Genomic DNA, 26,174 nt, shown 5'->3' on the forward strand with positions numbered 1-26,174 from the left:
CATATGGGCTTTGTTGCTTCTGTACATCATTTTTCTAAGTAAGCTCTTGCCCACGGCAGCCTTTGAAGAGGCATGTCTATATGTCTGTAAGCAATTTGTGTATCACACACCGTTCCTCAGCTAATGGACCAATTCGTTCTGAAACTCATCCTGAACTCTTCTCAAGTCGCCTACCCGCGGGACTGCATCTCCTCAAAGAGATCCTCTCTTCTTTCTAAACCCATCCATACATGGGGTGCACCTTCTAATTTGCATACAGGTGTCCTTTAAGACATCAGTGTTCCGCTCCTGTGAAATTATAATAACGTTTACTTAGCTCGTCTTAAGGAGCCCGGGTAACACTGTGGGATGGGTGTTGGGTAAGGTGGGTGGTTTTAACCCACCAGCGGCTCCAAAGGAGAAGGTCGAGCATGAGTATGCCTGTAAATAGGTCGTCTCAGAAATCTTGCATGCAGTCACTCTTTGAGCCAGAAACTGACTTGAAGGCAATGGGTTAGGCTTTTGGTACCAGCTATTATGAAGTACATTATTAATTCATGTCATCATCACAGCAACCCTAACAGCAAGAATATTATGAGTGTTGGTTTGGAGGGCACAGCGTGGTTAAGTAGTTTGTCCAAAATTATACAACTAATATAGTTTAGAATGAGGCTTTGAATCAAAACTAAAATAAATTATTTCTGAATTAGTACAAATAACAATGATAACATTAGTCTACTAATAAGTTTGAGCCTTTCACTACATTTCCTACCCTCTGAGCAATCCTCGGCAGGGTTCCCAGGATGTGGAGATACGTGTGCAGCGGGACACAGGGACATGTTGTCAGGATCAAGGTCTGTGAGGTATGAAAGGAGCAGGGTGGAGCACCAGAAGATGCTGCGCACTAGTGTCGTTGCCACACAGGAGCTGCACACGGGTGGACTTTCTCTCCTCCCATCTGTGCACTCTTCTGCCTTTGAAGGCAGATGGCTGGGCCAGGAAAAGGGCACCACATTGGGCTAGGCAGGTCTCATTAATGGTGGGCAATTTCTAGAGAAGCAAACAGCTGACAGCAGTCAGTCACCAGCACTCTTTGCAGCTGAGAGAATGAATGCTTCGGTTCTGAAAGTTCAATCTGTGGGACCAACACCACACTCACTACCTGAACCTACAAATCCGAAAAGGAAAACCCACTCTGTAGTATCACAGAAGGGATTTTACCATGTTGGAGCGGTCAGAGCATCATCTTCCTATAGTGCAAGAAAGTTTCTATGTGTATAGTCCCAAAGTTGAAGTGTCCACTTAATCATACGATTACAGGAACAATTTAAAAAGCAATTCCTATTCATTAGTTCATTTGTTCTGCACAGTAAACCTGTAAAGTGGAGAAGGCAGCTGTTAATATCCTCAATCCACAGGTGAGGAAACTAAAACACAGTGAAACTGATTAACTTGTCTAATGTCTTATGCAATTAAGGATGAGAAACTGGAAGAGTAGATCCATGATGGATGCCTTGAAGGTGGAAAGGAGGTAGTAGGCCAGAGGTAGGCTGAAGTTGTCTGAAGGTAATGGCCCTTCCACACAGGACCACAACATTCCTGAGCAACAGCCTCTCTATGCCTCTTGGAAATAGCTCAAAGAAATTCCTTTTCTGGAAGTCCTATCCTCCAATAGCAGTAAGGATCATGTGGAACAAACGAGACAGTGATAGCCAGACGCATAATTCACAACAGGAGAGCTTCTTACTACACTTCAAAGGGGAGAATCAAGTTGCGTGTTTCATGTGGACCGATATAGTCTCACTTTGCTTGCACGTGACAATTACAGCACAGTGAACGTATGCTGTTGTTAGGTGCCATCAGGTCAGTTCTGACCCATAGCAGCCTCAGTACAATGGAACAAAACACGACCCTGTCCTGCACCATGCTCACAATTTCTTCTGTCGGAGGCCATTGTTGAAGCCATGGTGCCAGCCCACCTTGTTGGGGGCCTCCCTCCTCTTCACGGACCCTCCACCAAGCTCCTCTAAGGAGCACTGTGGCCATACTTCTTCCAAGACAGATTGATTTGTTCTTTTGGCTGTCCATGGTACTTTGAATATTCTTTGAGAGGACCATAATTCAAATGCATCGATTCTTCAGTCTTCCTTATTCCAATGTTCAACTTTCACATGCATATGAGGTTATTGAAAAGATCATGGTTGGGTCAGGCCCACCTTAGTCCTCAAAGTAAACTCCTTGCTTTTCAACATCTTAAAGAGGTCTTGTGCAGCTGGCTAACCCAAGGCAATCCGTAGCTTGATCTCTTGACTGCTGCTTCCATGAGCATTTATTGTGGGTCCAAGCAAGATGAAATCCTTGGCCAGTGCATCCTGCTCTGCGTTTACCACTATGCTACCTATTGGTCCAGTTGTGAGGATTTGGATGTTCTTTACACTGAAGGATAGAAATAGAAAACTCACTCAAAACAGCAGAAGCTGCCGAGAGATTAGAAAATTTCAGAACTCTAGCAGACATCCTTGCCTACTGCCATTATCAGAAACCTGCCAACAAGAGTTGCTGAGGGAAAAATCTATTCACCTTTTCCTTGGTCGCTCAGAGTCCTCCCTGTATTTCTCTAGGTAGTTATTGTGTTAGTCCGTCAGGGGTATGGACGCATGTTTTTACTCAAGAGCTCTTCCTTAATAACCTTAGCCCTAGTTGTTGATAAGCTGTTAGGTCTTGTCAAGTAATTGTCGACTCACTAGTCACCCAGTTTCCTCCTGTAAAGCCTACAGGTCCTTGTCAATGATCCACTTTTCAATCAGCAAGCATGGTCTTTTTCCAACTCTTTAAGTAAGGACCCCTGGTGGCACAGTGGGTTAGACGTTAAGGTAAACAAGCGGAAACCGCCAACTGCTCCGAGGGAGAAAGATGGGGCTTTCTGCTCCTGCCGAGATTTACAGCTTCAGAAACGCACACCAGGTGACCTCCATCACCATGACTCGAGTTGACTCCCTGACAGTGAGTTTCCTCGGGAAGTGTTTCCTAGTCTTTTAAGTGATGCACTACACCCTTGAAAAGCTAGAGGACTTTGTGTGCCTTTGACAGTTCGCACTTTTTCCCACATGGCAGCTGTTCACCATAAAATGTATAAACGTGGATTAATCCTAAACTAGACGCTTAGTAGCCAAGGGGCCTCAGTGGCAGAGTTGACAAACCTTTCTTTCTTTCTTTCTTTCTTTCTTGGTGATGGGTACAGGAGGAAAGCACACCTGTCAGCAACCATAGGCTTGCTCTAACCATGCTCATAAAGATAGTGAAGTCTCTGGGGTGTGCCTATGGTTGTGGAGAAGGACACCGAGGGCTCTCTGGAGATCGTCTGAGACACCAGGTATTCCGGGAGAATGTAAGAGCATTAAAGTCGATTCCATTTCCTCTCCCTCTTCCCAACCTCCAATTTAGGGATGAGTCCTTTGACAATGAGGGTCAGCGTTTCCTGGATAAAAAAAATCATAGCCATAATTGACAGTGGCTTTAGTAGGGCAGACAATTTCTATGAGATAACCTTAAGGCAGCTAAGACTCCGGCTTATGAAAGCGTAATTGAGAAAAAAATTCTGCCTCCTGCCTCTGGCCAACTCTCGATTGGTATAAGGATATATAAAATTAGAAACTATGAATTGTAATTTTAAAGACTTTGCAACGATGAATGCATTTAGCAAGCTACAGATGGCCTTTAGCAGATTACATTTTAATCACCTACCTGGGAACAGGAGAAGCATAATTTTTCATATCAGAGAAAGAAATCAAAGTTTAGGACTTAGTTTGCTCTTCTTACTTACTTATGGAAAATGGCCCTTATTGGGACAAAAGGGGACCGTAAAAGTAGCTAGCCCTTTTTCTGGCTGCTTTGTTTGAGTGGTAACCTTAATGTCTAGATATTTGAGATCATGTCCCTGTGAACTGTGTGAAACCTGAAACTCTGTGTTTGGGCTTGCCGGCGTTCTTCTGCGATGGAATGTAGTCTCATTTCCAGCTCATTCCATTCGCCCTGCTGCTTGTAACCTTCCCCTTCAGACTTGTTTAAGCTGGGACAGTTGTCTCAGATGTATGTTTGAACAGAAATCTAACCAAACTATTCTCTTAAAAATAGGGTTTGATGCAAATTTGAATCCAGAAAGCCCCATGGCAAATCTTGGCAGAGTTTGAGGATCATGTCAAAATCGAATGCCAGTCCGTTATTCTTGGCATTAGGTTTGGACTTGAAATGTTCACACAGTATTAGCATGCTGAACTGCTTTCTTCTTTTCCTTTTTCCTTTTTCTCCTTCTCCTTCCTTGCTTGCTTCTTCCCCTCCCAACCCGCCTCTCTTCTTTCCCTCCACTTCCTGCCTTCCTTCCTCCCCTCCTCTCATTGTTTGATCAAGCTAGCTCGCTACCTATCATCTCTTTGTCTGTGTATCTGCCGTCTCTTACCTTTCCTCCTTTCAGTCTTTTCTTCTCTATTACGCTGTACTCTGTTCACTTACTATGTGTACATGGGAGTTTATTGCAATGGTAATTTATTCATAAAGCCACGAACTTGAAAATGGTGACCATTATCTAGATTTGTAACAGTTAATAACACGATAGAAAGCTAAAATTGTCTCCATTATGTATATATGATTTTTTTATCTTTGACTTTGAAATCTCACATAATAGTGTGAATAAGGCCCATCAAAGTTAAATACACCACCTCATTCATCCTGTAAAACACAAATTTAATTCAACAAAACACTGCAATATAATAAGAAGCATGGCTAGAGAAGAAAACTGCTCTGGATAATGAGAATCTCTCTCTCTCTCTCTGGAATCAACAAAAGCAGGGCTCGTTGGATCCGAACCCACCTTACAGTGTAGCCCATCACACCTGCTTCCCTAAGAATATGAAATGTTCCCTCTCAGAGTGTCCAGCTAGCTTTCCACCTGCCTTTCCACCTTTGTTAATTGAAGTGAAACTCTCTCTCTCTTGTCCTGTCTTCCAGTTCAATTCTCACTATAGAAATTATATTTGTTAATTCCTACTCAGTAAACGCATTATCCAGGAGGGGTGCATTTGAGAAACTCTCCTGGGAAAATGTCTAATTCAAGCAGTTAGAAAGATTCAGATATTTCTAGAATTGAATTTTCAGAAATTATTTAACTTTTGAAATGTTAAAAATGCCATCACTACTAGATCAGGCCTTCTCGGTCTTTATTTTAAGAAACTAAAGATTATAGTAATCGTTTTCATCAAAATTACTAGAAATTTCCAGATGTAATCCTTCATGCTTCTTATATCAGAATAATCTAAGAAACCCTCCTTTTTCTCCCACGGAGTGCCTGGTGCTTTCCGACTTGTGGTTAGCATCCGAACTCATAACCCATGACGCTGTGAGGCCTCCTTCATCATTAGCTAGGAGTCGTCAACTATTGAAAAGGAATCCACTTTTTAACAATTTTATATCTCACTTGGAGAAGGTTAACTCTTCATCCAGAATCAAAATATTTAATGTCTGATATTCGATTTTCTGCTTAAGTTAATTCATTCAGATGTCCTAACAGACTTTGAAGAATAAATTGGAGCTATGCCTTCTTTGATGTATTTTGCTGACAAGATAGGATGGTTTGTACTCTAGGCTTTTCAACTCATGATTTTAAAACACCTTGTAAACATTACAAGGGAAATCTTCGCAAATTCTTTATGCAATAATAATAAGATGTGTATTTTTTATGAAAGATAAATATTAATCTAAGTGATTTGCAACCTTCATTTTTTAAAAAGCAACCTTTCTCTTGTACAGAGAATAATGGGCTTACTTGAGATCTGGCAACCAGTAACCTCTCTGGATATACAATCCCTAATTTCTAATCATCTGAAAGCAGGGGTTAGCTACTCGGCTACTAATTGAAAGGTTGGAAGTTAGAACCCTCCAACTTCTCTGTGGGGGAAAGACAAGACTGACTGCTTCTGTAAAAGTTACAGCCTTAGAAACCCTGTGAAACAGTTTCGACCCTTCCCCTATAGGGTCACTATGAGTAGAAATCAACTCAACAACAATGGGTATGGGGTCTAGTTAAGGAAGAATGGAAACAAATTACCTCTACCTGACTTTGGGATGCAAATAGAAGAGATTATAACTTAACAAGGCCATAGCAAGAAGTCTACTTCTGATTGCCAGGTGCCGCCATTTATATTATCTCCCCTAAATAATTCCAAGAATTTTCCCCTGGACTTGATTGGTCAAAATAGTAATATTATTTATGTTTTATTTGGGGCCACATTAAGGGCCCATCAATATGGGTGCATCAATTTGGGAGGCTTACTAAATCAAGTATGGCCCATACATTTTCAGGGGGTTCCTTGCCTAATCTGACTTCCATGCATATGCCTGATTGTCCAAAATTCTCTCCCCTCACTTAAAGTAATCATCTTCCAGTCATTCTACTTCTTGATCATAACCCTTCTCCCCAGACCCACAGTCTCCTTTGTCAAGTCCCCATTCAATTCCATTATTGTGAATGTTCTTGTAGCCTTTTTATTCAAACATTATTTTTAAGAGACCAATAATATCCTTTATTGATCATCTTAAATCCATTTGGAATGTGGGTGGAATCTAAATAAATTTCTTCCAAATAATCATTATTTGAACTGTTTAAAAGGTTACTTACATCCTAGGAGAAATAATCATGGATTAAGAGGCAAGACCCTGGGTTCTAATTTTGGCTTTGGTGAAATGTATGTTGTATTAACTTGAACAAAAATGACTTACTTTGAGTCTCAATGTCCTCATTGTATTATTGAGGTACCTGCCCACATTACATAGATGGTTTGAACGTTAATTTTGTGAGGCACTTATGTTCTCGAAACATCTTTGAAATAGTAAAGCCACATGTAGGTTTTAATTTTCTCTTGCTGGTAGGAGAGAGCTAGCAGGCTCTCTAACATTCCCTATCTGTCTGTGGTCTTCTGAATTTATTGGTCCTGATAGTGGGAATTATTTCCTTCTCCTTTGCCACAGGGCAAAATTATATGCTGAGCCATAGGACATACAATTTTAAGAAGCAGGGCCCAGCCATTCTCCTTTTATATCTAAAAAGCCAACTTCGATCTAAAAAGTAGACTTTCAAATTCCAATGCATACACATAGATAAAGAAGCAAATTAGACTCATCTTTATTGTATGTCCCTGAAATGTCTCACGGACGTTCCCCTCCTGCCTATCTAAGAAGTGGATACTGACTTCCCATGGCCCCTCCCCAACCATCACCTCTCCTTAATCTCCAAATGGCTGAACATGAGAGTGGTGTGCTTCTTCCCACTGCACAAAGCCTTTAATGTTTTCTAAACGTGGATTCCCAATCCTACCACTGGCTTAAATTTGACACTTTGAACTTTTTTCATTGAGATCTTACAATATTGCTCTTTGTGAAAATACTGAATTTTCTCTGTGACCAGCATTAGGCCTGTAATTTATTATCTATTTATTTAGAGGAGCAGACCTCAAAGTATTCTCGTTCTTTCTCACTGCTCAGCCTCCCTCTGTTCTCTTGGTCAGACAACAGGGTCAGTAGCTTTGGCTGCTACCGGCCATCAGGGGAGGATGGAGGCCTTTGCCCACTGGGACCTGTCACTGCCTCAAACTAATGACATCCGTCATGTAAACTGGTACTTGTGACTTTTTCACTTGTCTTCCTTCATTGCAGGCCCAGAACTGCCTCACTAAGCTATACAAGCTAGATAAGATGCAGTTCCGACAAACCATGAGGGACTATGTGAACAAGGACTCGCTTAATAATGTAGTGGACTTCTTGCATGCTTTGCTAGGATTTTGTATGGAGCCAGTCACAGACAGTAAGTAGAGTTGCACCTGCCTTCTAAAGAACTTGCTGAGATGGAGCAGGTAGTACTGTGCTCCTCTTAGTCAATGTGTGGGGAGATAATTTAGAGAAAAACCTGTGGAGGGGGTGTGGGGGAAGGGGGTGTCATAGAATATCAGCAGGGAAAGCTTTTGCAGAATCTTTGACAAAATATTTGGGTGGCTTTCTAAGGACAACTTTCCTCAGGGAGGGAGAATCTGACAATGTGTGTGCCCTCCTCACCTGATATTACTTCTTGCAACACTCTTTTTCTCTCTAAGTGATCTTCTGTTGTGTAACAATTGATGCGGTGACCAAGGGACTAATGGTTTACAGTTCAGCTAGTATGAGAGACTATCCTTGGCCAGCCAGAATTCTACAAAATAAAATAGAAAATGAAAAAACTCCCATGACTTCAGTACACGTGATCGAGATACTGTTTTGATATACACATATGCTAAACTTCTTCAGGTCAGTAAATGCACCTGTAGACAGGTCCATAAACTATATCTTTATGGCTTTAAGAAAACTACCAGTATCGAGACCCACATTGCATGGGGAGACAAGTGAACAGCAATCCATTGCATCTGTAATAAATCAGAATGCCAACTGCATTCAATACCATTTGAACGGAAATACAGTCATGGAATGAAAGTGATGCAGGAAGCCTGAGTTAAGAAAACTGGGCAACTTAGAGAAGCTGGGAAGCAATCACTTCTTAGCATAGATATTTAATATTTATGTAATATATAATACATGCTTATGATGAAAATGCATTTGATGGATGTAGGAGCCATTTTCATGTCTTATTTAATTTTTGTTTGGTTATCCCATGAAAAGGAAATATTGATTCTCTAGAGAATCTGGAGATAATCTAGGTGATCAAAGTGGTTTTAAACCAGGGCTGTTACAAAATAAAAAAACAATGCATTGAGTGAGAACTGTATTTGAGATACTGTAAGAGAATTGAGGATTAAAAACCAATTACTTTTTGGTTTTAAGGCATTTTAAAAGCTGCTTGAGATGTAAACTATAAGCAGAGAATAAAGCATATCATTTCTGTAGACAGTTCCCCATCAACCATCACAGTCAGTGAGAAGTTTGTAATAAGGTATTACTTTAGGATGCTGAGTTTCTCATGGAACTCATGAGATTTGTACCAGAGAACCCGCCAAGCACAAGTCCCATCTGATCAATCTGGGAGTCGCACAAGCTCTTCCCGGCAGCCCACTGGTAGTTCACAAGCCAGCAGGAGTACACTAGAAACTCCCAAAACCTCTACTGAGAAAGTCTCATGAGTCTGGGGAAAAGCTGCATCAAATGTTCCAGGACCTCCGCCCTCAGTGTTTCAGACATGGCATAGGTAGAAGGGGTCCTCCCAGCAGTGTTGCAGGCTTTCCCAGTCTTGGTGCCCAGCGAGTCTCTGAGAGCTAGCTAGAAGCTCAGTGCCTGAGTTAATGTCCCACAGACCTCCCTAGTCCTTCTCTTTACACCCAGCTCACCTGGTCAACCCCACCGTACCTGGTCAGTCCCCCTCCTCTACAGATTCAACTAGTCCCACTGAGAAGCTAGCACTCCTCGCCACCCCAAAGGTTGAATCAATTCATCTCTTCTCCAGCGAGAGACAATAAAGTAAATCCTTTTCTTTTTGGCTTTACACAAACACCTTCTTCAAAAGAGGGGGAAAAAAGAAAAGAAAATTCTAGGTCTAAACGTTGATTCCCTTTTCATTACTAAGAGTTATCAATCAAAGTATTCCATAGATGAGATTGGCTATTTCATAGTAAAGACCTCCACCACCCCGATCAAAAGAAGAGGGTTCATTCATGCCTAAATCCACATAGAAATGATTCAACTGGGTGTGCCTTTAATCCCCTCATTTTTATTTTCTGTACCCTTTCATTAATTCCTGGTTACCAACTAATTCAGAATTCCTTTCAACTCTATAACCAAATAGAAAGATTGCTTTTAATGTGTGCATTTGCATTCCAGACAAGGCTGGGTTTGGAAATAACTTCACCACAGTGGACAACAAATCCACAGCCCAAAATGTGGAAGGCATTATCGTCAGTGCCATGTTTAAGTCCCTCATCACACGCTGCGCCTCAACCACACATGAGCTGCACAGTCCTGAAAACCTGGTGAGAAGCTCACCTTTCCTTCCTACAGGAGCTCTCTCAGCCTCTGTTCTGAGAAGAGGCGGTGCCGTCGGAGGTTAAAATCCTGCGTCTAAAGTCTGCACATCTATGTTCCCTAATGTCCCAACTTACTTACAGTGAAACCTTAGTCATCCTCTCCTCCTTGCTCTTGCTCGTTATCCCATCTGCAGGTCAATTGATTGTTCTCTTCCACCGCAGAGTCTGTGATGGTTGGTGGAAAAAGTGCAAGACGGTCCGAGTCCTTCACAGAGACTGTGTTAGAACGCAGTGGGTTTGCTCATAAAAATATTTTAAAACATTGAACCATGCAGTATGTTAAACTGTTATTTACTTTCAAAGCTTAATGCAAATATGCTGCTGAAATTGGTTCTGTTTTCTTTCATCGCACCTTGTGGTCTTGCAGCTACACTTTATAAAAGCCTGTGTTAATTAAACCATGGAAGCCACAGCTAGTGGGAATAAGAACCCGGCTATAAAAGGTTGCTGCTTAATTGCTACCAAAGAGAGTATAGTTTGGAATACTAAATACTGTAGATTACAGCATCTAGATCAGATATGAATTCAGATCTCTCCACATCATCAAATAAGCACTTCTCTGTCACCAATCAGTGAGAGATCAAGGCCCCACTGGCAGGCTGTTTGCATTAGTGGATACTATGTTAAACTACCCAAATCAAGGAAATATTCAATGTATTCTAAATCATTGCCACCATTCAGTGAACTTGACAAAAACAAAAACAAAGTACTGAACTTGACATAAACAAAATAATATTCCAAACCAAAAGGTCCACTACAACCAATTCTCAAAGTTTTTCTAGTAATTTTCCCATGGTTTTAGGTTTTGATAACCAAAGTCATCAAGGTAAATATATTTTAGGGTTCTATACCCTGCTTTACTGTACACATCTTCTGAGGCAAAGAATACAGTAACTACTTTTATAAAGAGGGAAAGAAAAAGTGGAAATACTAGAATTAAAAAGCCAGTATTTTTTTAAACCCTGTATGTGTATATATATATTGGTATTTGTCCACCCAGGTATCTCTTTAATTAGTCCTGAATAATCTTAAATCCATGGCCAAGTTCATGCTCAAATGAGGTGCAATGTGCATATTATTTGATAAATCTATCCAGAAAAAGGTATCATCTTTTGAATGGTTAGGATTTGTTGGATTGCACTGTCAAAAGGAGGTAAAAGGTTGGAGGCTTGGGCTCGCCAAGTGTCTAGGATTTAACATGTTTCACTACAGTGATGGAAAAACTTTGGAGAAGCTGAACAGACACTGAAATTTCTCATCTAAAACCAATTTTGACTCCTTCTCCTTTACAGACGTTTCTTCAGAACCCAAATGTAAGAAAGAAAATTCAAGGCTGGGAACCCAATGACTAGCCATGTAAACGGGTGTCCTTCTAATGACTCAGTCAGCTTCCCAAATGTGAAGGCTGTGACCATCATTTTTGTACTGAGAATGACAGGCACGGTTTTTGTAATGTTTCTACGGGAATAGTGTGGAGGCAGTACACCATCAATTTCATCAGGACTCAGTGGCTTCCTTTTACAATCCAAGGCTCTCTAAGTTGAGGAAATTGCCTTTAAGCTTTCTTCCTATGTCACCCCACAACTGTCATTCTTTCCTCCAAACTTCCTCTTGCCTCCAAACAGGGGCTGTATTGTGACATCCGCCAGCTGGTCCAGTTTATCAAAGAGGCTCATGGGAATGTCTTCAGAAGAGTGGCCCTCAGTGCTTTGCTGGACAGTGCGGAGAAATTAGCACCAGGGAAGAAGGTGGAAGAGAATGAACAGGAATCTAAGTCAACAGGCGGTAAAAGGTTGGAGGCTTGGGCTCTCTGAATGTATGAGTATGTATTTGCCTTAGGTCAGTAAAAAAAAAAGCCCGGGCTTTTGCTGGACCGGCCCAGGGGGGTTCTCCAGGTACTGCTGCTTCTGGGCAGGGATGAGCATATACCTGGTGGATATATAGTGGTCTTCAGCCACAGCTTAGAAAAGGAAGGAGGTACTGTCAAATAAGTATCATTTCTGCAGGACTTGGTTGTGTCCTTTCATATACTTGATTGTCGTTTATGGTTTTTAATAATTTGGTAAAACGTTACCTGTGTTTTAGTCATTTCTAAAGATTTTTTTTTCCAAAAAAGAAAAACCAAGAACAAATCCCCAAGAACCCCTTCCCTAAAAGAAAATTTAAAAGGGGGAAAAAAAAAAATTGTTGAGCAGGACCTTGATATTTTTGTTCTTCTAATAAACATGAATGGATTTCATACATACTGTATATAAAATGTCACTTAAAAAGATTATAAGGAACAATTAAATTTAAAATCTTCCTTAGAGTTAATGAATATGCTTGAGGGAATAAAGGTGATATTGTTAGGACATGAGGCAGCAAGATAGGGTATATGTGAAAAAGGTAAGTATAAACGTCATCCAACCTAGTCTCAGAGTGACATAGAGTTTATAAGTCATGTGGGTTGTATAGAACAGTGTTTTCTTTAATGCAATATTAGGAAGCATTGAGAATGATGACTAGTTTGGTGGTTTGTTGGTTTTCCTGTTCTGCTGTAATTGGTGGAATGCACCTTTTGATAGGTCAGAGGCAGGAAGCGTTGTGGATAAAGGACAGGTGCCCTCTGCACCCGAGGAGTGTCGCAGCTTCATGTCTGGCCGCCCCTCGCAGACTCCAGAGCAGTAAGTAGTGCTCGTCTCATCTCCCTGCAGTGGGCCGAGGTCATTCCACTGGGAGACCATCTTTCCCAAACGGGCCTCTTTCTTTCTTTTCTCTCCCCCGTTTTGATGTGTGTTTTTTCATGTGTTTGAAATGAACGTGTCACTATGACATCATCTGCATTTCAGTCCTACTTTACAGAGTCTCAGACCACTATTTAGTTCTGAGGAGTAAGGAGTCTGGAGGGATTTTTGTAAGCACAGTGTCTATAGTTACACAGCCCACTTCAACAAATGAAATCCACGACTGTCTTTCCATTTTGAAACTCTGTGTTTCCGATGTCACTGTCCTCTCCAAACCCAAAGCAAAAATCCAGCAACCTCGTGCTCTAAAAGGGTCTCCCTAACTTCCTCGCTTCCTCACTTCTATTTTGTGCACTCTGGTGGGTACCTTTTGTATATGAAACTCCAACTTTTTGCCAGTGAGTCAATGACAGGTCATCGCAACCTTTTACGACAAAGCAGAACTAGCCCGGCGGGTTTAAGGCTCACGGGAGCCGGAAACCTCACCTTTTCCTGCGGAGCGGTTGGCGGTTTTGTCCCTGATCTTGTGGGTAGCAGCACGGCTCTCGGCCCATTCCACTGCCAGAGCTCCTAACACACATAATAGGTGGAGTAGTCATGCCAGTCGTCTACTTTCTAACATAAAGCCCTTATAAATCCTTCTCCTAATAAAGGTCTGAATGGCTGTCAATGTTCTCAATTATAATTTACTGTTAAAAAAGTGAGCAAAGCTTTTGTCGTTGTTGTTCAGCTTTAGCTCAAACATTGATTTCACCTTATTTCAACTTGATCTTCTCTTTAAATCCATTCCAGTGTTCTCTAGATCAGTGTCTCCTCACTTTCTATAATGGCAGAGGCAAACACATCTGCAAATTAGGGCCCTTGAAGAAAGGCGATACTGTCGCTCTAACACCATGGTCTACTTCTATGAAAGGGTCATTCATACGCAGTCTTCTCCGAGAACAGTTACGACCTGCAAGTGGTACAATCACTAGGTAGAGCATCCACATTATGTTCAGTACATCGCTTTATTCCCTGTAACCTTCTTCTAGTATTAAACCATTGTCCTGTGAGACAGGACCATTCTGGGCATTATGATCTCTTCTGTCTACATCAGGAACATCAATCCAGAGAAGCACAGTCATCACACAGCATCATGGTAATTTACAATAAACACCACCTTCTAAGGGTGCAAAGCCCACACAGTCCTTGCAGGACTTCAGCATCATAGTGATTGCCCCTATGTAGGTAGAGAATATCAAGGGAAAGGTAAGGAAAAAAACCCCTCCAGCTCCTGGGATCATGTGGATTTTGCTTATCATTATAGCCTTAATGAGACTAGATTAGTGCATCAATGATAAAATGCTTGCCTTTCATATAAAAGACGTGGTTTGATTCCTGGCCAATGCACTTCATGCTCAGTCACCACCCATCTGTCAGTAGAAACTTATACTTGCATATTTTTGTGATGTTGAATCTTCCAGAAAAATTGTCTAGAAAAAAAGGTCTGATCCTCTCTTCAAAATGATTAGCCAAGGGAAACCCTATAGATGATAATGGTTGAATCTGCAGGGCTGGACAGCATTTTGTTCCGTTGTGTGTGGCTTGCCCTGAGTCAGGAGCTGACAAGAACACAGCTAGTGACAGCCACATATATCCAACGTGTACGTGAAGCTTGGCCCATTGTATGAAAACATAAGATATTTCACAAATTTGATGAAATAAAATGATATCAGTTTATCATTAACCCTGTAAGCTTTATTTTTATTTCCTTTCTCAAAATTAAAGTTTTATTTTTCCTTTTAGGAATCTTTTAAAAACATAATAAAAATCAAAAGACAAACTTTAAGGAAACATAAAACTATGTAGAAGACCACGTTCTATAGTTAGCTTAAGACTACTTTTAAGGGTTTTGCACAGAGACAGTCTATCCATAAAGAAAGAAGGATATCTCCCCACCAAAAAAGCAAACCCAAAACAAATATGGAGCTAATCCAATCCATAGGAACGATCCAATAGGGAACCAAGTTTTAAAAAAAAATAAGACCATCTTTCTTCAAAGATCATTGTTTTCTAGATTCCATACTATTCTCTTTGTTCAGTATTGTGTAAACATCAGTTGACTTCTCTGTCGGGGAAACAGGTCTGGTCTTTTTCCATGTTGTACTATGGCTCTATGAAAGTATTTCCACCTGGAGGGGTGTGATAGCTGCCAAATAGGGAACTATTGCCTGATCCGAGAGGACCCAGGGAGAGAGCATGCCAATGTTCTCTGCTGAACACAGGAGAGAGGTAGATGTTTGCTCTACTTGCTAGATCCTGACAGCAACTAGCTTCTCCCCCTTTCTTCCTGTCCTTCCTTTTTGGAGAACAGTCCCATTAATGGAATACTATTAAAAGCAGTTTTATTTGCTTGTTTCTCTGAAACCCCTTACTGACACACCCATTGGACAAAGCTGAGTAACATGTTGTTGAGGAAAGCTGGTAAGTGATAACTTCCTGGATGTTGATGTATTCAGAGCATGTAATTGTTAGATTGCTCGGGTGGGAAATACATCGATTCTTGGCTTCCCATGAGAAAGAAATTCAGGCCAAAGCTGGTTTGTGATCCAACTGAGTTTTTATAAAGGATAGAAGAAGTTTCAGTTTTTAGAGTAAACAGAATAGAAACACCCCCTTGGCACTGCACACCCACACAGAGATCTGCCGATGGGGGAGAGGGGAAAGGGGGGAGAGGGAGGAGAGAGGGGGAGGACGTGGGGGAAGGGGAGAAGGAGAGGGAGAGGAACCATTGTGGCAACACAGGAAAAGAGAAGGTGGTCTTGTTCTGACCTTTTTAGGGCCTTCCACTGAGAGGCGTGGCGATGGTAATGGTTGACCACATTGGCTGAATTAAGCCCACCTGGCCTAGATTAGACCAATCCAGGTGTACCGCCCACCTAGCTGTACTGCCCCTTCCTGGCTCAGAGCCTGAATTTGGAGCATGCCATTTAGCTTTTATCAGCTTCCAACTTCCTGTAGGGGGCCCCTAGGCATGGAGAGGAACAGCCCCCTATCCGACTACCTCACAGAATCATCCCCTTGTCATGACAGCGCACATTTCCAAAGGGAAGAAATGATCCCGACCTGTGATCATTTCAGAAAAAGTAGCTGAGAAATCAAATTCTAGAAAGCCAACTTGGGTTTATACTATATTTGATCAACAGAATCCCTGATTTAAAGAACCATTAAAAGGATTCATAGTACATGGAAGAAGCACACCATCCTGTGTGATCACAAGGTATCCATGGGATCAGGTATCAGGCATCAAAGAACAGAAAATCATATCATTGTGAATGAGGGGGAGTGCGGAGTGGAAACCCAAAGCCCGTCTGTAGGCAATTGGAAATCCTCTTACAGAAGGGTCTCAGAGAGGAGATGAGTCAGTCAGTGTGCAGTATAGCACTGATGAAACATACAACTTTCTTCTAGCTTCTAAATGCTTCCTCTCCCCCACGCTCATGATCCCAATTCTACTTTACAAATCCAGCTAGACACTGGTACAGATGGGAACTGGAAACACAGGAAGTCCAGGACAAATGAGCCCTTCAGGACCAGTGCTGAGAGTGGTGCTACTGGGAGAGTGGAGGGAAGGTGGGGTACAAAGGGGTAACCAATCACAAGGATCTACAAACAAAACCCTCCCTGGGGGACGGACAACAGAAAAGTGGGTGAAGGGAGATATCGGACAGTGTAAGACATGATAAAATAATAATAATTTATAAATTATCAAGGGTTCATGAGGGAGGCGGGGACAGGGAGGGAAAGGAAAAAATGAGCTGATACCAAGGGCTCAAGTAGAAAGCAAATGTTTTGAGAATGATGATGGCAACAAATATACAAATGTGCTTGACACAATGGATGGATATATGGGTTGTGATAAGAGTTGTACGAGCCCCCAATAAAATGATTTTTTTTAAAAAGGATTCGCAGTACTCTGGATAAATTTGGGGGAGATAAAATCTGAATCACGTGAGAAGTGAATGATTCGCACAGTATCGTCACGTGTTGAGGCTCCCTGGTGGTCTCAGGGGCTGCATGTGGCTCTGCTATCCACAGGGTCAGCAGTTGGCATCACCAGCCATTCCTAGGGAGAAAGATGAAGCTTTCTGTACCTCTCAAGATTATAGCCTCTGAAACCCTAAGGGCCAGTTCTGTCCTGCCCTATTGGATCGTTACGTGTCAGAACTGACTTGATGGCAATGAGTTTTTTTGGTTTTGAGTAACATTTTGGGTAGATTCCAGATTCACTCTTAAAGCTTCAAAGCAAATCAGTACCTAAACCCCCGTAAGCAAATTTCATCATGTGTTACTTTCCACATCACTAAATAAACATGTCGCCCAAATGACAAACGTGGAAAAGCACAGTAAAGCATGTAGGGCAATCATTCTAAAAGCTCAATGCTGCCAACTATAGATTATCCTTGTGACTGGTGGCTGCCTTTTTGATCATGCACACATTTGCATGTGTGCTTTTTAAAGTGAACATGCTATCCCGTTTAAATCATTGCATGATGGCCTTTCAACTTTGCAGTATATCATGAAAATCTCCCACATCAATAATTCCCTAAAACACACTGTTTATTACAGAGCATGGTATCAAACGGAAGTGCAGCAGTTTTTTTTAAGTGGCTCCCTAGAGTAGACCGTTTAGCTTGTTTCCGATTTTTCAGAGTTGAACACTAATAATTCAGTGAGTATTTGAACCTTTTTCTATCTACATCTCAATAGCTTGTCCAGTCATTTCCTTGTGATAACTTCCTGGAAATTGAGTTTCTTTGTCAGTTCTACAGATAAGCTTTAGATAATATACCAATAATTTACCTGCAGAGAAATTAAGCGTTCTATCCCCTCACTGTCCTTATAAGAGTGACCATTGCTTTCTGTTTTTTCTCCTCCTCATCTTTGCCAATTGAATGAGAGAAAGATAATACTCCATTGCAACTGACCTTAATTTGACTCTTAGGGAGATTAAACTAAATCTGCATACAGTGGGCCCCTTGTATTTTTTCTCTCCAACACAACGCTCCAGTCAAAAATTCCTTTGGCAGTATGATTTGTTGTACGGATTCAGGCTTAGGGTTAAAATGTGAAACCCCGTTTAGATTTCTTCCCGGCCTTGTATTTACAGTGTATGTCCCAAGGGGCTCTTTAGCCGGCATCAAACTAGGACAGGGTGCAGTGTGGGTTCTCTACTGTACCCAAGCCACAGGAGCTTTAAGAGTGTTCGATGTTTATTGACACGGAAGTGCTCCTGCTACTGTGACTCACACTCAGGCACCCACCTGTCGTCATATTTGGTCTCTCTATGAAAATTTTAAAACCCCTCATCACCGCAATTTGACAGCTGAGACCAGGGCAGCTTTTCAAGAACAGCTCAGTCAGCCTTGGTCTCCCTTCTTCCACTCCCGGAACAGAACCCAACCCAGTCCATTGAGGACCACCCTGCGTGGTGCGCCCAGGCGCCTTTGCCATGAAGACTTGTCTGAGACGCCCACACAGGTCGTCAGATCTTAACTCCATCCCCTGCTGCTTACAGCGACGAGCAGCTGCAAGGGGCCAACCTGGGACGCAAAGACTTCTGGCGCAAGATGTTCAAATCCCAGAGTGCGGCGAGTGACACGAGCAGCCAGTCGGAGCAGGACACTTCGGAGTGCACCACGGCCCACTCGGGGACCACCTCCGACCAGCGGGCGCGCTCCCGGTCCCGGCGCATTTCCCTGCGGAAGAAGCTGAAACTCCCCATAGGTAAAAGTATGTCTGTCTTTGTTTATGGACCTTCTTATCCGGGCCATGCCCTTACATCTATCAGCTCACTAGCTGAACAGAGCCGTGCAGACACAGTGGGAGGGAGAGACACACAGCCTTCCACGCCAAAGGTCCAAGCTGACTCATTCATTCATTCATGCACTCATTCATCCAGTCACTGTTGTTGGTGTGTGCGTGTGTGTGTCCCAGATGATACTTATTGAGCTACTCCTGTGAGCCTCTATGTGTGAAAACACTTTTTTAGGCATTAGGGATTAGACAGTGAGCAAAAATGCATGGCCTGCGACTTCCCCAGACTTGCACTCTCATTTGGCCGGAGTCAGTAAGGCAGATAATTGTACATTGCATTCTGTGGATTTTATGGAGTAAAAATGCATGGTGCAATAATGATACCTGACCGAATTGGAGAAAAGGAGCCAGGAATCAGGGAAGGCTTCCTGGAGAGAGTGACGTTGCATAACAAGACAATCAGGGAAAGGATGGGAAAAGGACACCGAGGTGGTAAGAACAAAATGTGCAAGAGTCTTAGAGGATGGAGGGAGCTGGAATGACAAAGGCAGATGCATAGGGTGGGTCAATTAAAAATGTTTGTATAATATCCCATAATCCAGAATAAAGTGTACCGTACAGATCTGCTTTTGTGGCCCCCTGGATCATTCCAGTGGCCCCCACGGGGGTGGGGAGCCAGTATCACCCACTTCTGGAAACACTAGCTTCGACTATAAATGCCCTGACAGGTCAGGTTAAGCACTTGATGGCGCCATCTTTCAGCACTAGTTAGCAGAGTTGGGATTTTGAATGGGAATAGCATACACTTTTCTAAAATATTCCTACACAGAAGACATCTGGGAGGTGACTCGAGTGGATAAGCAGACCAGGTGAAAAAGGGTCTCATAGTCCAGGTAGCTTGAACTGGTGGTGACTTTGCGAAGAGGAAGGGACAAATGTGAGACATGTATGATATAATATCAACAGCACCTAATGGGAAGTGGGAAAGTTGTTAATGCTCTGTGAATGGATGCTGGTCTATTTCACTGGCAAGGACTGGCCTCTTGTCCTTCTGATCTTTCTTGTTCATGTAACTTTCCCAATCCCAACACTCAACATTTTAACGGAAAGCATGTACCCTGAAAGCAATGTGTCTTCCTTTCTGTTTCTATCAAACCACGTAGCTCCCATTGCTTGCTGCCTACATGCTGTCACTTCTATTTCATCCATTCGGGGTTAAGTCCTACAATTGTCTAACTTTTAAAAAAAATTATCAAATAGGAAACTGGCTGAAAAGATCCTCCCTCTCGGGCTTGGCAGATGGTGTGGAGGACCTTCTGGACATCAGCTCTGTGGACCGTCTGTCTTTCATCAGGCAGAGCTCTAAGGTAACCAGGACATGACCGATGTCAGGGATGTTGGAGTCACGGATGGGAGAAGGCTGGGCTGAGAAATGCCAAACACCTGGAGGAGACACACACACACACACAAAGCGGGGGTGGGGGGTAAGGCAGCTTAAGAACTTCTCAAGTTGAACAAAACTGGGAAACCTGAAAGAGTAATGGAAATTAAAATGTTCAACTACGAGCAATTGTAGGATTTGATGTTGAGTGAAAGGAAAGGAAAAATGTGTCCAAAATTTAGATATAAATCTGTACTACATATATATGGGTTAATTTTTAACAACCCTATGAAATCCCTGCTATCTCAAGCTTCTATTAAACAATCCAGTAATATTGATCTTTTTGCTTATCAAAACATACACAGACACATACACGCCTTTCAATCTGCCCCCACCCCACTATTTTGGCACCACCTGCATGAACCATCCTTGACAAAAATAAATTCAGAATCATTTCTGTTGAACATTGTAGTAGGGTATTATTTGGAAAAGGTACTGATTCTCAGTAAAAATTGTTTTCTACCAGAGTCTCCCCTGAGGTTGATTCAAGGCCCGTTCACTTCTGCACCAAGTTTTCAGTGTAGAATAATAGTTACATATCTTTTTATACCGATGACTTTATTAATTCTTCCTTCTTTGGTTCCCACTAAAACCAGTTTTCTTTTATCTGATCTGTTTTAAGAGTACTGATTTTAAATTCTATAAAGATTATCGCAACATTACAGATTTTTAGAAGATACTTCAGATTTCAATTTTGCCAAAAGAAAGTGGTTGCAATTGATTAGAATGCACTCCTTAAGTTAATGCACACAAGTTCTTTCAAACCACTGCTATGGAGTTGATTCTGAACAATAACAACATAATGTTTCTGAAGTTATAAATCTCTAGGGGAACATATCATCTCATTTTTTTCTCCTACAGAGAAGCTGGTGGATTTGAACCACAAACCTTAGAGTTAGCAGTTCAAAATATTCTATTTGGCTCTTGAATTCATTTTCGAGGAATATCATAGCAAAGTACCACAAACTTGTTAGGTGACTTGAGTCAGCTCTGACTCATAGCGGACCCATGCACACCAGAACAAAACACCGCCTGCTCCTGCACCATCCTCACACTCGTTGCTATCCTTGAGCCATTGTTGCAGCCCTGGTATCAGTCCATCTCGTTGCAGGCCTTCCTCTTTATGCTGGCCCTCTGCTTTATCAAGTACTACTGCCTTCTCCAGCAACAGACGGAGTCTCACCATCCGTGCCTCTAAGGAGCACACTGGCTGTACTCCTTCCAAGACAGATTTGTTTGACCTGTTATCATCCCGTACTTTCACTATCTTCTCCAGCAGCACAATTCAAATGCACTGACGCCTCTTCAGTCTTCCTTAGTCAATGGCCAACTTTCACACACATACGAGGCCATTGGAAACTCCGTGGCTGGGGTTGGCTATTTCCTCTGAACTGGACAGCTGATTCCTTCTTACTCTGGAAGCGCCGCTGAAACCTGTTCACTTTGGGTGACCCAGCTGGCATTTGAAATACCAGGGACATAGCTTCCAGCATCACAGCAACACACAAGCCAGCACAGTAGGACAAACTGGCAGACAAGTCACCACAAATTAGATGACTTAAAACCATGGAAACTTCATTTCTTACCATCCTGAAGGCTCTCATTCACTGCCATCTAGTTGATTGCAACTCATAAGGAGCCGATAGGACAGGGTAGGACTGCCCCATGTGTTTCTGAGACTGTAACTCTTTAGGAGAGTATCATGTTTTGTCTGGTGGTTTCGAACTGCTGACTTTGTAGTAAGTAGCCCCATTCACAACAACACCAACAGGCCTCCTGAAAGCTCCAGAAATGACAGGTTGGTAGAACCCTGTTCTCTCTGAAGGCTTTAGCAGAAGAATCCTTTTTAGCTGCGTTTGTCTTGTGTATCTTCTTTGTGGATCTTGTGTCTCTCATGTGTATCTTCCTTGACTGTGGTTGCAGGACTCCAACCCGTGGCTCCACCTTCACGTGTTTGTCTTCCCTGTGTGCCTGCCTCCTCCAAACCTTTTCCCTGTGTCTTCTCTAAGTGGCTCTTCTTAAGGACACCAGTCACGTCGGATTAGGGAATATCTTCCCTCAGCGTGACCTTATATTCACTGGTCACATTTGTAAAAATACTATTTCCAAATAAAACCACAATCCTCAGTTAGTAGAAGAGGACTTCGGCATATTTGGTGTGGGGACACAATTTGACAGCTACCTTTCACTTCGCTCTGGTTCTCAATTGTGTTATTGTTAGTAAAGAAAGACTATGCCTTGAGTTTTGAGCTTGAACTTCATTGCAATGAACGTTTATGAATACTTCAATTGTCCAGTAAAGTATTTGTTAATGCCTGATTACTTCAGGTTCAATTTAGGACCAGGATCCCTTTAGTTATTAAAAAAACAAATGGTTGCCATTGAGTGCATTCTAACCCCAGTTGGAGAGGTGTCTATTCCAGCACAGAAGCTGAAGCACACTGATGAACGAGATGTGGGAGCTAGAGGGACTGAAGTGAGCTCCACATTTTAAACATGTTTCAAGGCAGAGGTCTGTGTAGCCACAGAGAGCCGCCTTTTAATTTGCGTAACTGATTTTCCTTTTTCTCAGGTCAAATTTACTAGTGCTGTGAAGCTATCCGAAGGTGGCCCAGGAAGTGGAATGGAGAATGGGAGAGATGAAGAGGAGAATTTCTTCAAGAGGCTTGGTACATGTTTCATTTTCATAATAGTCCGTTCAACTCTCATCACACAGAACAAGTTTAATTCGATTACTTTCTAGTTCTACTTTTTTCTTGTTAATGTCTCCATCATATGCTGTTGTATGTTAATACCACCTGTAGCTACTCTAGGTGGCATTGATGGCTCAGTGGTAGAATTTGCATCTTCGCTGCAGGGAATCTGGATTTGATTCCTCGCCAAGGCACTGCAATCACTACCTCTCTCTAAGTGGAGACTGGCATATTGCTATGATGCTGCATGGATGTTAGAAGAGTTGTGAGATTAAGAAAGAAAGGCCTAGTGATCTACTTCCAAAAATTGCTAATGGAAAGCCCATGGATCACAAGGATCCAATCAGTACACAGGACCAGACAGTGCAGGACCAGACAGGGTGTGCATTGAGTTGCCATAAGTTGGTAAGTTGGGGGCTGACTTGATGGTACCTAACAGACACATCCACCGCTTGACTATCAGTGAGTTGTCCCATGATGGCTTATATACTACTGGGGTTCCAGAAGGAACCAGAGCAAAGTATTTCAAATATCAGCAGCGCAGCCAGGTTCCAGTGGAAATTTTAGACTGGGAGGAAAGACTCAGCAATGGACTCTAAAAACCACCTGGCTAGTGAAACTTTATGCGCTGTTGATGGGCATTAAAGGGGTTTGACACCGTGGCTCATAACAAATTATACTAGCATTGCAAAGAATAGGAATTTGGAACACTCAGTTGTGCTCATGTAGAAGCAGTACATAGACCAAGAGGCGTCATTTGAATGGAATAAGGGACCACTGCATGACTTAAAATAAGAATGGGAGTGTGTCAGGGTTGTATCCTTTCTCCATAATTATTCTCAATCTGTACCCTGGACAAATAAACTGAGAAACTGGCGTATACGAAGAAGGATCAGGAATGGAGGAAGAATCAGAAACAACCTTCCATGTGCAGATGATACAACCTTGCTTGCTACAAACGAAGAGGACTTGAAGCACTTACTACTACCGATCAAAGACCACCATGGTGGGCTACACTGCAACATAGCGAAGACACAGTTTTTCCCAAAACAAAAGTGCCACACCAGTGAGCAACGTCATGAAAAATGGAAATGAGATTGAAATAGTCAAGGATCCATAATCCTTGGATATTGGAAATAGTTGGATCCATAATCAATGCCCGTGGTAGATGAGAAATCAAAGGATGCAATCACTTGTTCCCCAGACCCTTTAAAGGTGTTAAAAAATAAAAATATCCGAGACAATATTTTCAATTGCCTCATATGACTGAGAGAGCTGGATAATGAATAAGGATGCCCAAGGAAGAACTGATGCCTTTGAATGATGGTGTTTGTGAAGAAGTGATTCAAGAGCTATGGGTGTGGGTTTAGTTTAGTATTACTGTGCTCATGGGTAGGCACTGGATTTGCAAAGAACAGTAAGACACCGTTCCTTCTGCTGCTGTGCTTTAATAAAATCTGAGAGCCCAAAGGAAGCTGTAGAGATCCTTTTTCCACCCACCGATCCATTGAAAGATTCTGCTCCGAACATCCTGACAGGTGGCCAGCCAGCCTCTACTGAAAGGGAGTTTATTTTACAAAGCAACCTATTCCAGAACTAGACAGCTTTAATTGTTAGAAAGGCTTTCCTTACCCTCTTAAAATATATACATCCATGAATTTGATTCTCTGCCCTTAGTTAAGACACACAAGTGTGATACTGATTTTACCTACCAGCCACTGTATGTTCTTTCTTCTGCTGGCCAAATATCCTTGGTGCCTCCTTTCTCTCTCTCTTCCTTTTAACATGGAAGAGGCTCAAGTGCTATCACCATATTGATTCCCGTCTACCCTGTGTTTTAGTTGGATGATGTGCTTTACAAAATGTGAAACATCTGATGAAATATATTTGACTTTAATTGGTATATAGTAGGTAGTATAACTACTTATTTCCTTGAATCCAGCAAGTATAAATTTAAGGATCTATTATCTGTTGTCACCCCACATAATTTGTTTGTATTGAATTTTGGATTAGCTTTGGCTAATCATGAATAAATATCATGCTACACTTAAGCACAGAAATACTGATTTTTTCATTACATAAATAAAAAATTGTATTCATTCACTAACTTTCCAAAACCCAAAACCAACCCACTGCCATCACATCCATTCTAAATCATAGTGACCCTACAGGTTTCTGAGGCAGTGAATCTTTATAGACGGGAGTGTTACATCACATATCCAGGAAGGAAATTAATAGATAGAACTCACAACAAAGTTGACTTCTGAACCTTTCTTCGGAATCTTTTTTCTCTAGTATGTGGCATAAACTATATTCATTTGAAGAGATATACACATATCTTTGTGTTTTCATCCAAATTGTTGATATCATTACTGCACAGAACAACTATAAAGACATAATGCTTAGACCATTTCTAGTTGACTTTGATTAATTAACAATATGTGGGTGTAGTTTTCCAATCAATTGTACAATTAATTTACTAGTAATCAGTGAGCACATTCGAATCATTTTAAAAACATAATCAGACTTTAAAAATAAATGCCTCACTCACGCCTACATAACCCTATCATAGGGAGGAAAGAGGCTTAATTCATCATATTATTGAAGAAAGTAACCGTGATTTCTGTGATTACTTCCTTCTTTTTTAAAGGGTCCTAACTTGGTGGCATAATGCATTATGCATTGGGCTGCTAACCATAAGGTCAGCAGTTCCAATCCACCAGCCTCTTTACAGGAAAAAGATGAGGCTTTCAACTCCCGCAAATAATTACAGTCTCAGGAACCCACGGGGGCAGTTCTAGCCAGTGCTATAGGCTTGTTATGACTCAGAATAGGCTCGAAAGCAGTGAGTTTGATTTTTAATTTGGTAACCATAAATTTAAGAAGTCTTGTTGGCATGGTGAGTTAAACATGCAGCTGCTCACCAAGAAGTCATCAGCTTGCCCACAAGTTGCTCCCATGGAAGAACGGCATGGCACTGTGCTGCTGTAGAGTCTTGCCTTGGAAACCTTACAGGGTGTTCTACTCTGCCCTGTGGGATCACTACAGATCAGAAATGACTCAATGGCAATACAATGTGACATGAGTTAGCTATTTATTAATTAGCTTTATAGAGCTCTACCAGAGCTGTATATCCAGTTTATAAGCCTGTGGTTTCGGTCAGCTTAACAATCAGTCTTTGCCGGTTTAGGTCCTTTTGTATTGGTTCCCTCCTGATTTCCCAGCCGTATCTAGTATTCAGACCACCCATTTTAGAAATGGGTTTCTTCTATTTCTAAGGTTCCATTGTGACTTTTTGAAAATGAAATGTGAGTGTGAGTGTGCTCTGTGGTCATATCTTAAGTGAGCTGGATGCCATTTGTCTGGTCCTATGCTCACACCTCCAAGTTCTTTCTGTGCCTGGAGTGGAATTTGGTGGAATTTGGTGGTTTAAACTCAGAGATAGTAAGGTCTCTCACATGTATTGAATATCTCATTTAATCTACAAAAG

The 26,174-nt window shown here is 41.9% G+C and overlaps 1 protein-coding gene across 1 annotated transcript in view; it reads left to right on the forward strand.

Moving 5' to 3' along the window:
- The window catches only part of UNC80 (unc-80 homolog, NALCN channel complex subunit), a 270,330-nt gene that overhangs the window by 71,739 nt on the left and 172,417 nt on the right, over positions 1–26,174 (forward strand). Inside the window, exons 14-21 of the mRNA XM_045296777.1 lie at positions 3,221–3,367; positions 7,684–7,831; positions 9,829–9,977; positions 11,657–11,823; positions 12,596–12,694; positions 18,312–18,520; positions 19,811–19,917; positions 22,564–22,660. Coding sequence (XP_045152712.1) covers positions 3,221–3,367; positions 7,684–7,831; positions 9,829–9,977; positions 11,657–11,823; positions 12,596–12,694; positions 18,312–18,520; positions 19,811–19,917; positions 22,564–22,660 — 1,123 coding nt within the window. The remainder of the gene's footprint in view (positions 1–3,220; positions 3,368–7,683; positions 7,832–9,828; positions 9,978–11,656; positions 11,824–12,595; positions 12,695–18,311; positions 18,521–19,810; positions 19,918–22,563; positions 22,661–26,174) is intronic.

This window comes from Echinops telfairi, unplaced genomic scaffold, assembly GCF_000313985.2.
Source record: "Echinops telfairi isolate 266 unplaced genomic scaffold, ASM31398v2 ScPeMD7_3;HRSCAF=10, whole genome shotgun sequence".
Classification (NCBI taxonomy): Eukaryota; Metazoa; Chordata; class Mammalia; order Afrosoricida; family Tenrecidae; genus Echinops; species Echinops telfairi.